Consider the following 13,940-nt stretch of genomic DNA (forward strand, 5'->3'; position numbering starts at 1 on the left):
TCATTTATCTTGACGACTGTTTGAATGAAAAGACCTTAAACTTGCTATAGGGCTGAAGATGAGTCGGAGCAAATCAACACCTTTTCCTGTCTAGTTATTTCCCCCCATCATAGTAAAACCAGCACTGACATTATCTCCACTGTGTAAACCCCAAAATGATGAGATGTTCTTCTGTTGATTCCTCTTCCTTTAGCTGGTGTTGCCGCCCCATATCCTGTCTCTCCTGTCTCAGGTTTCTTAGGACCATCCGTGTAAATATGTGTAAAAATCACGATACACTTACATGACATAATATTCAAATGCACTTACCAAATCAACTTCATCTTTTTCTTTCCTTTTCAACCTCAAACAAATACCAGTCTATGTCAGGCCACACAAGTGTCCATGGAGCCACCACCAGGTAAACTACTGAGGGGCTTATCCTCCGATCAAACACTTCAGATTCTCTTGCGATGTCATTGCCTACCCGACCAAAGTGATCCCTCTGACTCCTCCCACTCTCCCAGACCACCTGAAACGCTCCTTTTGCAGGGTGAGAATCATTGTGTCCCTGTAAATTAGCCCAGTAGTTTGCCATCAGTTGCTTTCTCCTTAAATCCAGCAGTGTGTTTCCCATTTCTACCTGCAGGGCAGGTTCTGCTTCAACTTGGTGGGTAACCTACAAAATAAAAGCCTCTAGAAATGATTCCCATCTTAAGTTACCTTCCATCTTTTCCTTATGTAATAGGTGTGGGTTGGACATGGAAAGAAGAAAACTCAATTGATTGTTTTCAGACATTTATTTACTTCTGCAGAAGACAAAATTCAACCCATTAACTGCCTTCTGATCTTTTTCTGCTCCTCTGCTCCCTCAGCAATAAGTAAAATGACAATGTGTGATTTCATTCTTGTTTTTTTACATTTAGATACATTCTTTTGATATTACAGTATCTACTAAGCTCAGGATGCACATCACTAGAAAAGGGATATTATATTATCAGGAAACATCGAACCTAAATCATAACAACACATTTCCTCAAAACCATTAAAAACAATATATACAAGAGGAGAAACAGGGACACCTGGTGGGTAAAGTGAAAAGGTGCGTAGGACTGGGTGACTAAACAGAGACAACAGAAACTATAACATTACACAAAGGAAAACACACACTTGCAGAAGTCAATGCATAAACTCATGAATTGCTTTCTGGTATTTTTCTGCAATTCTGGATCTAAACATGCAAAATAACTTAATATAAGAAGATATTTACATCAGCAAAACTTTCACGGTAAAAACAACACTATGAAGCTGGGTAACGTTATAATATTAACAGAAAGCAACGTGTCTTGAATGTTACACCCTTCCAATAAATCACCGTAACGTGGTTTAGGGCCGTGTGTGTGACCTGTGACCTCAGACCAAGAATTCACTGACCATCTGAAAAGAGTTGTGGCAGCTGGGCCGAAAAAAGGGAAACCGGGGCCACTTTCTGTAACCAGACTTGGGAGTGGAGCTTGCTGGTGAGGGTCTGGTTTCCGGGACATGAGACATATGGTTCGACCAGGAACAACCCGAAAAATCTACATTGAGCCGCCGCCCTATGGGCCCACCGTTTAGAGGGATATGCAGAGGGGTGATTGGGTAAAAGGGCTGAAGGGGATTCTTTCCTGTGTGAGTTTTCATTTGTACCTTTAGAGCCGCATTGCGCATAAATCTTTTATCCTGTGTGGGTTCTCATGTCTCTTAAAACTTTTGTTTTGTGCTGAATTACAAACTCAGAACAAATGTATGATTGAAGGATTGCCTCCGCATGGCTCTCAATATGGCAACAAGGGTGCAACAGTTCACAACAACATTTTCTTCCAGGTGAGCGTGCCCCGGACCCCTCTAGAAAACCAACACTAACTAGAAAATAAAAACTCAATTAGTCTACTGGATCAAACTAAAGACAGTACTAAGCTCCCTGCCAACGTGAGGAGGCGTCACCTTAAACAAAGCATGGATCTCTCAGAGCAATCAAGGTTAATTGTGTCACTAATCGCAAGCGGGGGCTAATTGTGTGCGAGGACAGGGATTTGAGGGAAACAATTCAAAATCTTAACGTGGAATCAATAAGCAATACTCTCAAATTAAAACATGCTTTTGAATAAAGATTTTTAAAAAGCACCATATTTCTTCCCCTGCGTTATGTGCCATGTGGTGTGTCAGATTTACCTTTTGTATACGAACAGAACCACTAAAGCCGGTTCTCTCTTGTATGAGTAATTATGTGTGGCTTCAGAGCTGACTTGTGCCGAAATCTTTTATCACACACTGAGCAGCTGAAAGGTTTCTCTCCTGTGTGGATTCTCATGTGTATCTTTAAATGTGAACGATCGTTAAAAGATTTCTTACAAACTTTGCAGCTGAAACGTTTCTCTCCTGTGTGGGTTCTCATGTGTCTCTTTAAAGTTGAACAATCGGTAAAAGATTTCTTACAAACTTTGCAGCTGTAAGGTTTCTCTCCTGTGTGGATTCTCATGTGTATCTGTAAAGTTGAACCCCGGTTAAAAGATTTCTTGCAAACTGAGCAGCTGTAAGGTTTCTCTCCTGTGTGGATTCTCATGTGTGTCTGTAAATGTGAACGCTGGTTAAAAGATTTCTGACAGACTGAGCAGCTGTAAAGTTTCTCTCCTGTGTGGTTTATCATGTGTATCTGTAAATGTGAACGATCGTTGAAAGATTTCTTACAAACTGAGCAGCTGAAAGGTTTCTCTCTTGTGTGGCTTCTCATGTGCCTCTTCAGATTTCCACTTGTGCCAGTGGTTTTCCCACACTCAGAGCATGTAAACAGTTTCTCACCAGCACGACATCTTGAATCACTGACATGGACTTCATCAGGTTTCAAAGAGTTCAAACCTGACTGAGGTTCTCTGGTCTTCTTCCAATCATCACAGTCATCACTGTCAGAAGAGTCTCCAGTCTTCTCATCAGTATCTGGTTCTGGATGTCTATCTGGACCTGAGTTCCTGTCTGGTTCTGGTCCTCCACAGTCCTCTCCATCAGCATCTGTTTCCATCTGTTCAGTTTGTCTTTGATGAAGCTGTGAGGACTGAGCTTCCTCTTCATCATCTTCAGTCTTCACAGGAGTGAATGAGAACTTGACATCAGCCTCCTCCAGATCTTGAAGCTGCTCTCCCTCCTGACTGGTCCAGAGTTCCTCCTGTTCCTCTTTAATGTGTAGGGGCTCTGGGTCCTCTTGTTCCTCTTGAATGTGTGGGGGCTCTGGGTCCTCTTGTTCCTCTTGAATGTGTGGGGGCTCTGGGTCCTCTTGTTCCTCTTTAATGTGTGGGGGCTCTGGGTCCTCTTGTTCCTCTTTAATGTGTGGGGGCTCTGGGTCCTCTTGTTCCTCTTTAATGTGTGGGGGCTCTGGGTCCTCTTGTTCCTCTTTAATGTGTGGGGGCTCTGGGTCCTCTTGTTCCTCTTTAATGTGTGGGGGCTCTGGGTCCTCTTGTTCCTCTTCAATGTGTGGGGGCTCTGGGTTCTCCTGGTCCAGACCGGAGCTCCACTCCTGCACAGGGGGAACCTCTTCTTGAACCACCAACAGCTGCTGGACGTCTGCAGGAAAACAGTAAACACACACAGAGACGTTACACAAAATGTAAAGACACAACGCACCAGCAGCAATGAGGTCATCAATAGTTTACATGGCAAAAAAGTTTGGCACTACCAACATTTTTAAGAAGTATTCAAAGAACCTGCATCCTCCATAAAGTCCGGCTGAGATGTGATCATGTGGGCAGTTATAGTTGACTAATGTACGTAAACCTGCCACCGTAGAAACAGTGGATAGAACCTTCAGAAGCAGCCACAACGTAACCGTGGACGTACATCATCGGTGCGCTCCGCTTCTGAACCAATAGCACTCCACCTTGGTAGTCAGCCGTAGAGAACATCCACGTAAAGATGATGAAACTGAAATGTGACAACAACAACAATGACACAATCTGAACTAATAAACTTTGTCAAGAGACTGCTCTCAGGAACCTAGAGGTCAAGGTTGAACCCCCCCACCCCCCTGGACCCAGGGTGGTCCCTGTTATTGATATATTTTAAATAATCCTATTGATGTCAATAACTTCATGATTATCAATAATTTAATTTTCATACTTGTCAGTAACCATGTCTATATGTGTCATGATAACATCTATGTTGTGTGATTGTTTAATTTATTCTATCATTGATCAGCTTGTATTCACTGATTTATATCTAACTGTTTGGTACCGTTCTGCATCTGAGACAGTGCACATTTAAAATATGGAAGAATAAAATAGTCTATGTAAGTAACGAGTATTAATTCTGTAAATTAAAGTTCAATGAAATAATCAAGACCGTTGTCAGGATGGGAGTGGTTTGGCGTTCCCGCCATAAGTTGCACCCCCTTTTCAAATGAAATTATGATATTCATAATGTCCCCATATTTGACAGGTCCGACTGCGGATCGGAGGCGACAGCGGCCGGGTCCGGGAGCGACTGCGGCTCGGAGGCGACAGCGGCCGGGTCCGGGAGCGACTGCGGCTCGGAGGGGGCAGCGACTGGAACTGGAGCCCGCTGCGGCTCCGAGACGGCAGCGGCTGGAACTGGATCCCGCTGCGGCTCGGAGACGGCAGGAACAGAAGCCCACTGCGGCTCGGAGGCGGCAGCGGCTGGAATCGGAGCCCGCTGCGGCTTGGCGGAGACAGGGGCTCGCTGCGGCCCAGCGGGAACGGGAGTCTGACCTTTCCTCTGCCTCCTACGAGGGTTGACAGGGCAGTCCATCAGGTCACGGTTCGCGTTCTGAACACTCCGAGGCCTTCCCAAGGCCAGACGGGTTCCCGCAAACTGTTCATACCACTCAGGGAGACGGCACTCCAAACGGTGGTCTGCTGAGTCCATTTCGGGCCAGAACATTCTGTTACGGGGTGTGGTGGAGGACTCAAATGCAGGCCAGACAGAGTAGCGTGAAGCAGGTATTTAATGAAATGAAATCAACACAGGAAACTTACAGGACACAACGGGGGATCCACAGACAAGACAAGAGACGAGGGGGAAAATCCAGCAGAATGAGGCAGGGCAGGAAAACCGGGAACAAGATGAGCCAAATGGGCGGGTAGACATGAAAATGATCTGGCAGTGAGTGTGTGTGACTGGGGTTTAAATAGTGGCTGCAGTGGAGTGAGCAGGTGCGCTGAATAAACTGATTAGGTGAGAGATGGAAAAAAACAGGATAATAATTGGCGGATGCTGGCAAAACTCTTGGCTGCCGCTCCGTACTTGATTGTTAAGTTGTATTAAGTTTTGCTGTTTAAATGGATCCCAACGCTAAAAACCTGGCCGATAAAGTTGAGCTGCGTGTTTGCGGCTAGATATTGCCGTCTACCATCCAATCTACTCAAACATCTTCACTGGATTAGCCACACCAGATCAACCTACCGTCTCCATCTGCCAAAGCTACCTCCGTGCTAGCCCCAGGACTCCCGGGTTTGGTCCACAGCGCTACATCGTTGTCCTGCTACTGGAGCTGTCGGTCTTCCCTGCCTGCCACATCGCTTGCCAACACGAGCGACCAGCACGAGCACACCCGTTTATCCTGCCGGGATCTTGCCGTCCCGGCGCGGTTAGCAGGCTCGGGTTGGTCTTCTCCGCTAGCCACCGCCGCACCAGGTTGACCTCCATTCTCCGGGCAGGATCGTCCGGCTAACAGGCTGGTAGCCCCTCCAGGCCACCACTCCTTCCTCACCGGACCGTTGGCATCTTGCCGCTGTTATGCTGTGGATCATCCCGTTGATACTCCTGGGTCACACATCGCTTCTCCTCTCACGGACAGCCGGCTCTTGGTCACCAGCTAATGCTAGCTTATCACTAGCGCTCTACAACCGGACCATGCCGCCGCAGTACTCCACGTCAGATCTTCACAACTTCAACAACCACCTGCATCCGGACTGCATGGACATTCTCAAAGAACATGGAATACTTCGCCGAGGCCATCCTTCACACAGAGGTTCTGGCCGAATGTTCACTTACAACTTCACGTCCCCAAACTCCATCCCATCCCTATGGTCCTGCCGCACCCGAACTTCCTTGTTACGTCACCACAACAAATGAATCTGTCCAATCTCCGTCCCCTTCCTCAGTCCTCACAGCCTATCACAAAGCAACGTCACCTGAAACTGGCTTTGCTCAACACTCGCTCACTCAACAATAAAAGCCTCATTCTGAATGAATTCATAACGGACAGTAACCTTGATTTCTTCTGCCTCACTGAAACATGGCATAAACCCCTGGACCAATTCTCACTAAACCAGACCACTCCCACAGGATTCACATACATTGATAAACCTCGTCCTGAGGGGCGGGGAGGTGGTGTTGCTGCTGTTTACAGGAAGGATATTAAAACAACCACCATTCCCATTCCTGCCGTTTATTCTTTTGAACATCTTGTCTTCAAACTCTCTGGTCCCACTCCTTTGGTTACTGCTGTAATCTACCGTCCCCCCAAGCCAAATCCCTCCTTTATCTCTGACTTTTCAGATTTTCTGACTCAGCTATGTGCCATCTCACCTTCCGTTCTCCTCCTAGGTGATTTTAACATCCACATTGATAACACTGACTGTAAATCTATGACAGAATTCCTGTAACTACTACAATGCTTCAACTTCACACAACATATCAACTTCCCCACCCACAGCAGAGGTCACATCCTGGATCTGGTCTGCTCCACTGGTCTCACAATACCTCAACTCTCCAGCCTCAACCTCAACATCTCTGACCATCTGGCTATCACCATGGATATTGACATCCCCATCCCCATCCCAAAAGCTAAGCGCAACATATCCTTCAGAAATCTCCACAACTCTTTCAGCCTCTCTTGCCAGTACCATGTCTGCCTTCCCTACCCCGCTGTCTGATAATCCCTTCGATCTTGTAAACTACTACAATAACACACTCTCCTCCTGTCTTGATCAGCTGGCTCCCATTAAAACCAAAACTGTCTCATTCACACACTCAGCTCCCCGGTACACTCCCGAACTCCACCAGATGAAATCCCGAAAGCGCCAGCTTGAAAGACTCTGCAAGAAAACCGGTTTAACAGTCCATCTCCAAGCCCTCTCCGACTACCTTCAACAATACAAAGACGCTCTCACCTCAGCCCGGTCCACCTACTACTCACACCTCATACAGTCTGGCTCCTCTAACCCAAAGGCTCTCTTCTCCACAATAAACAAGCTTCTCAAACCCAAGGACAACACCTCCACATCCTTCACAGTGAACAAATGCAACTCTTTCCTTTCATTTTTCCAAACAAAAATTGACACCATTTACAGCAACCTGAACACCTCCCCCGCCTTTTCCATCTCTCCACCTGCCCCCCCACCCCCTCCTCCACCCCTCAGCCCCTTTCTCAGTTCTCCCTTGTGTCCCCATTGGAGCTGCCTAACTTCACAACAGGAATGAGAAGCTCCACCTGCATCCCATCCCATCTAATCTGGTCAAGGACTGTCTCCCAGCCATCTCACCACTCATCACAGTCATCAAGTCCTCCCTCAGCTCCGGTTCAGTCCCCGACACACTTAAACTGGCTGCTGTCACCCCCATCCTCAAAAACCCTTGACTTGACCCTGACACCATGAGCAATTTCCGTCCCATTTCCAATCTTCCCTTTCTGTCAAAAATACTGGAACGCATTCTCGCCACACAACTCAAAGCCCACCTCATCTCCAACGACCTGTTCGAGCCATTTCAATCCGGTTTCCGCTCAGAGCACAGCACTGAAACAGCCCTCCTCAAAGTCACCAACGACCTCCTCCTCTCCTCAGACGCTGGTCACCTCAACATTCTCATCCTCCTCGACCTCACTGCAGCTTTTGACACCATCAACCACAACATCCTTCTCTCCCACCTCGAATCCTCCCTCAATATCACCGGAACTGCTCTCTCCTGGATTAAATCATATCTCACAAACAGACAACAGTTCATCAGCATCAACAACTGCACCTCCTCCAATGCTCCTCTGTCTCAAAGCGTCCCCCAGGGTTCGGTGCCTGGTCCTCTTCTGTTCATCCTCTAATTGCTCCCTCTTGGTAACATCATCCTTCAACATGGTCTTCACTTTCACTGCTACGCCGATGATGTCCAGCTCTATATCTCCACAAAAGCCATTACCACTGTTACTCACTCCACTCTCACCAGCTGCCTCACTGACATTAAATCATGGATGCAAATCAACGTCCTCAAACTGAACTGATAAATCTGACATGATCATCATCGGTCATAAATCCCTCACTAAAACCGGTCACAACTTCTGCCTCACCATCGACAACTCCACTCTGTCTCCCTCCCCACACATCCGCAACCTTGGAGTCATGTTCGACAGCAACCTCTCCTTTGAACACCACGTCAAACAAATCACCAGAACTGCCTTTTTCCACTTAAAAAAAGCATAGCCCGTCTCCGCCCATCACTCTCCTCATCTGCTGCTGAAACTCTGATCCACGCCTTCATCACCTCCAGAATCGACTACTGCAACAGCATTCTTCACGGCACATCATCCAAAATCCTAAATAAACTCCAGTACATCCAAAACTCTGCTGCTCGCCTGCTCACCCACACCCGTGACCACATCACCCCTGTTCTCCAGAACCTCCACTGGCTCCCCGTCCCACAACGGATCCAATACAAAATCCTTCTCCTCACTCATAAAGCCCTCCACAATCAGGCCCCCTCCTACCTCACCGACCTGCTTCACCACCACACTCCATCCCGTCGGCTCCGCTCCTCTGATGCCAACCTCCTGTCCCTTCCACTCAGGACCAGGCACCGGACATGGGGCGACAGAGCCTTCTCCATATCTGCCCCCTCCCTCTGGAACTCTCTCCCCAAACACATCCGAGACTGCACTGACCTATCCATATTCAAATCACAAATCAAAACTGCTTTTAATGTGTGACCATTATTGTGTATTTTATGTTTTTAGTGTGTTGCTTTTATATATGATGATTTTAAATGTAAAGTGTCTTTGAGTACTATGAAAAGCGCTATATAAATAAAATGTATTATTATTATTATTATTATTATTATAATAATAATAATAATAATAATAATAATAATAATAATAATAGTGGCAGAGCTGTGACACTCTCACAAGCTTAACCATCTGCTCCCGGTAACTCTCAACAGGCTAGCAGCACAAACAACAACATCCCCCCTCACTCTCTCTGCCAATCTCAGGTACGCTCATGTGTGCCACCCACCCCCATAGGTAGCTAGGATGATTGACAGTCGTGATGGCGAGATTAAGCATTCCATCCAATTGGTTCACTCATGGGCCGAAGCTTCATGGTGCTTCATTTGCTCTACTCCGCCATCAAGTGGACAATAAATGTAAAACAGGCAGAGTGATTATAATGACACCATGGCTTTGGTGTGTGAAGCATTGAATTGAATAAATTAATGAATGATGTTTGTGATGCCAATACATAACTTATTAATATGGTGTCTGTCTTTATGATACAATGGCGGGGTCAGAAGGGAAAGTGGAAACAAATTGGGGAGAGGGTTGTGATGTGAGAAGTTAAAAAAAAAAAGTTAGGATTTTATTGTCATATACGAAATTTGACTTCTGCATTTAACCCATCCTTAGCTTATTGGGAGCAGTGGGCTGCTGAGAAGCGTCGAGGGAGCAGTTAGGGGAGTTCAGTGTCTTGCTCAGGGACACTTCGGCATAGGACATGTAGCAGCCAAGCCCTGAACCGCCGAAGTTGCGGTTACCGGACAACCCTCTCTACCCATTGAGCCACGGACGAATGTGCTTATGTTCATTGGTTTGTGATTCTCCTTATCTTACTAGGGACAACATGCAACACGTAAAACATTTTATTAATTTTTATTTAAAAATAACTTTTCCACAGTGCTGGGTTCAGGCGGTTTCTTTTTTACATTATTTTGCCTGCTTTAGAAAACACCCTTTCACAGGCACAGATGAAGCTGGGGTACAGAGAATAGTTTGCAAACAAACGCGCAATAAAGTCCGAAGAACACAAAATGTGAGGGGGGTCCATTGCGTTTCGCTGCCCCTTATATTTCGAATCACACGCCAGACCCGTGAACCATTTCCTGAATCAGTCACGTGGTACGGCCGGCTCGCGAGGCTTCCAACGTCACCACATACGTCATCAACACAAGCCTCGATACGCGCCTCATAAAAATCTTCCCGATTACTCGACACAAGCTTCGAAGCCTCGACACGAAAGGTCACATCACTAATTGACAGGTTTTACAGCTTTGCAGGGCATGAGGCCTTCACTTACCTCAGTAAATGCAATAACTAACGTATCGATAACACAACTGTAACTCTGTCCGTTACAATATTAGTCATTTTAGAATTCAACAAGCTGCAAAACCCACGTGGTGTTATCAAAGAGAACAAACTTTACTTTAAGTGTAAATATTTTCTGTCATCTAGAAGCTGAGAGAACAGATCAGTAGAAGAAGAAACAGATTCATTGAATCAACCGAGTCTCACTCCAAACTACATAGAAACGTTATGAGCCGGAGCATGAACAGAAGAAATAAAGTGAACCAACCTGCTCTGTGTAACCGCAGCTGAGGGTTCAAAACAGCGTCCAGGAGTTTACGTTGTCGCTCGTTCTGCTCTTTTAAAGCAGAAAGTTCCTCCTCGTACTCTGCTATCGTTCTTTCAAACACACCAAATATCTCTTCATCAGCCGCAGTTAGTCGCTGGTTGAGTAAACATCTCAGCAAATTGAACTTTAGACATTTTCACAAGAACACAGACACGTTTCCTCCTGACAAACTCCGAAAGATATACAGAGACGGACTGTTGTGCGTTAATAAAAGGTCCGAGTAGCACCAACAAGCTTGTGAACATTTAGTTCCACATGTAGATACAAAAGTATGTGGTGACCATAACAGTTGTACTTGTATGATATAATTGATCAAATATATACTATTACAACGAAGCATAAAAACTATTTAAACATTGACGTACCGTTTGTCTTTTCCATATTTACACCCTTATATATGTATTTTAATAACTCTCACTTGATGTACTGTTTCTATTTTAAACTTTATGTTTATTGGTTGTTGACTCTGGCTTCTGGTTTTTTCTTCAGTACTTCTTTTTCATTTTAGATATATATATTTTATATTCATTGGATTAAAACCTAACAGTTTAGAATCATTGTTTATAGAAGACTCCAACTCTGATAGAGTAGATGTTTACAAATGGTCACTGTTAACGTACAATCATGAAGAAATGCATGCTGGGTAGCTCCCGACTAGCAGATTTATACCTCACTAACACAAATCTGAACGAGACGCACACATGAAATCGTATGACAGCAGCCAAAGAGCTCTAATGACAGAATTCCATTATCTACTCTCTATTTTGGGTCAAGACTGTAACTTTAATGCTGATGCAAGTGTTTTTTTACTTGTTTTGTACTTTATATAAATGTTAAATTCACTGAACTAGCAGCATTTTAATCTGAAATGATTATTTACTGCTCTTATGGTAAATAATGAGTGAGATAAGCACAATTATTATTTATTCATTGTTTTATTTATTTATTTATATTTGATTCTGTTGCATCAGTTATTAGATGTTGACTAACTGGAGCTCTTTATTGAGTTAATTTTGAAGGAAAATAAATACCTCAAGCATTTCTTTCCCCTCAAGATGAATACCGCATTAAAGAGATTTTATTTTCTTTGATTTAGTGAATGAAGTTGATATTCACTGAATGCAGGAAAAACCTGCATCCAGCTTATTGGTGCATTAGCGCCACCTTCTGCTCCGGAGAGTGGATCAGACAATAGACTGACAATATTTCACACACAACAAACATCAAAAAAGCTAAATGCATACACCATTAACCTGTATGTCCAAATAACTGATAAAATTGTGATTTAGTATGTCGAAAAGTCGAAAAAAGTCTGAGTATAGTACATTGAAAACATCGACATTTAAGTCATAGTATAAGTCCATAAAGTCATAAAAAGTCATAGAATAGTATGTCAAAAAAAAGTCAGCGTGAACTATGTCAAAAAAAGTAAAATAATAGGATGTGGAAAAAGTGAATAAAGAGTCAAAGTATAATACGTCATGAAATATACATGAAATATATCGAAAAAGATAATAGTATAGTATGTCAAATAAATTCATAAAAAGTCATTTTTCACACTTTTTCACACTTGAAGACTGTTACTCTACACCTATAAATACCTCGCCTCTGGCAATCACGCTTTTACCATTTCCCTGCATTTCCATCATATCCTATGAAAAACAAAACCTGTGTTCCTTCAGAAAGCTAACAGTACCCTCACCTGTGCTCCCTCACCCAGGCTCAGTACTCCTTTTAATGTGCATTCATGCACCCCTTTTTTGCCACATTCGGTTGATTCTTTGCCCCAAATAATACACTTGACGTCTGCTTTACTGACACTAATGTGCATATCTGTGTTTCCTGTCTTTAAATGCCTCTTTGCCAACTCATCCGCCCTCTCATTCCCACTCACCCCTACATGCACTGGAACCTACAGGAATGTAACCTGAACTCCCTGATTAGTTATTCTTCTGGTTGACTGGAGGACTTCATGACTGGACCCCCTGCAGTTCGCCTACAGAGCCAACAGATCTGTAGATGACGCAGTCAACTTGGCCCTTCACTTCATCCTCCAGCATCTGGACTCCCCAGGAACCTACGCCAGGATCCTGTTTGTGGACTTCAGCTCTGCTTTCAATACCATCATCCCGTCTCTGCTGCAAGCTCTCCCAGCTGCAGGTGCCCGACTCCACCTGCAAGTGGATCACAGACTTCCTGTCTGACAGAAAGCAGCACGTGAAGCTGGGAAAGCACGTCTCAGCCTCCAGGACCATCAGCACCGGTTCCCCCCAAGGCTGCGTTCTTTCCCATCTGCTCTTCTCCTTGTACACCATCAGCTGCACCTCCAGTCACCAGTCCGTCAAGCTCCTGAAGTTCGCAGTTGACACCACCCTCATTGGACTTATCTCTGGTGGGGATGAGTCCGCCTACAGGTGGGAGACTGACCATCTGGTGACCTGGTGCGGTCTGAACAATCTAGAGCTCAACGCTCTAAAGACAGTGGAGATGGTTGTGGATTTCAGGAAGAACGTAGCCCCACCAGCCCCTATCACCGTGTGTGACTCCCCCATCGACGCGGTGGAGTCCTTCCGCTTCCTGGGCTCCACCATAACCCAGGACCTCAAGTGGGAGCTGAACATCAGCTCCATCACAAAGAAGGCCCAGCAGAGGATGTACTTCCTGAGGCAGCTGAGGAAATTCAACCTGCCAAAGACAATGATGGTGCACTTCTACACTGCCATCATTGAGTCCATCCTCTGCTCCTCCATCACAGTCTGGTACGCTGCAGCCACTGCCAAGGACAAGGGAAGACTGCAGCGCATCATTCGCTCTGCCGAGAGGGTGATTGGCTGCAATCTGCCGTCCCTCCAGGACTTGTTCGCTTCAAGGACCCTGAAGCGAGCAAGAAAGATTGTAGCCGGCCCCTCCCACCCTGGACATGATCTGTTCGTGCCCCTTCCATCTGGCAGGAGGCTGCGGTCCATCAGAACCAAGACCTCACACCACACAAACAGTTTCTTCCCGTCCGCGGTCGGGCTCATTAACAAAGCCCGGGTCCCCCACTGACTCTGTCATCCACAGGACATTTCCTTCTGGTCTCTCCCCTGCACATCCCTGTTTCTCTATTTAAACACACTCATCACTTTTAGCATTTCACTTACACTTCACTTGTTTTACAGTCCTGTTATGTTTTGTTGTGCACTTTATTTTATATTTTATATTTTACTGTAAATTTTAATATGTTTCTATTTCGTGCACTGTGTTGATTGTTGATAGTTTAATGTTATTGTTTATTGTTAAATGTTACGCACCACCCGC

General features: G+C 45.2%; 1 protein-coding gene across 4 annotated transcripts; it reads right to left on the bottom strand.

Annotated features, from left to right (window-relative positions):
- Positions 1-764: 764 nt before the first annotated feature.
- On the bottom strand, positions 765-10,829 carry LOC142949916 (uncharacterized). 4 transcript variants are annotated; one of them, XM_076091804.1, is made up of 3 exons: positions 10,581-10,829; positions 8,735-8,899; positions 765-3,576 (listed from the first exon to the last, which is right to left on the bottom strand). In XM_076091804.1, the coding sequence occupies exons 2-3, from the start codon at positions 8,754-8,756 to the stop codon at positions 2,216-2,218; spliced, it is 1,383 nt and encodes a 460-aa protein (XP_075947919.1). In that variant the 5' UTR covers positions 8,757-8,899; positions 10,581-10,829; the 3' UTR covers positions 765-2,215. The 4 variants fall into 4 exon arrangements, 2 of the variants coding, with proteins under 2 accessions (XP_075947919.1, XP_075947918.1); XR_012954104.1 differs by having other exon boundaries at positions 3,441-3,576; positions 5,431-8,899; positions 10,581-10,826; XR_012954105.1 differs by having other exon boundaries at positions 3,448-3,576; positions 8,726-8,899.
- Between the last annotated feature and the right edge of the window lie 3,111 nt (positions 10,830-13,940).

This window comes from Anarhichas minor, unplaced genomic scaffold (assembly GCF_050575085.1).
Source record: "Anarhichas minor isolate MPS153535 unplaced genomic scaffold, ASM5057508v1 ptg000014l, whole genome shotgun sequence".
NCBI classification, from domain to species: domain Eukaryota; kingdom Metazoa; phylum Chordata; class Actinopteri; order Perciformes; family Anarhichadidae; genus Anarhichas; species Anarhichas minor.

Coding starts and splice junctions, on each gene's coding strand:
- LOC142949916 (XM_076091803.1), bottom strand. CDS start 3,753: ATGATCACATCTCAGCCGGACTTTATGGAGGATGCAG. Junction 3,577..3,716: donor GGACTTTATGGAGGATGCAG/GTTCTTTGAATA, acceptor GTTTTCCTGCAG/ACGTCCAGCAGCTGTTGGTG.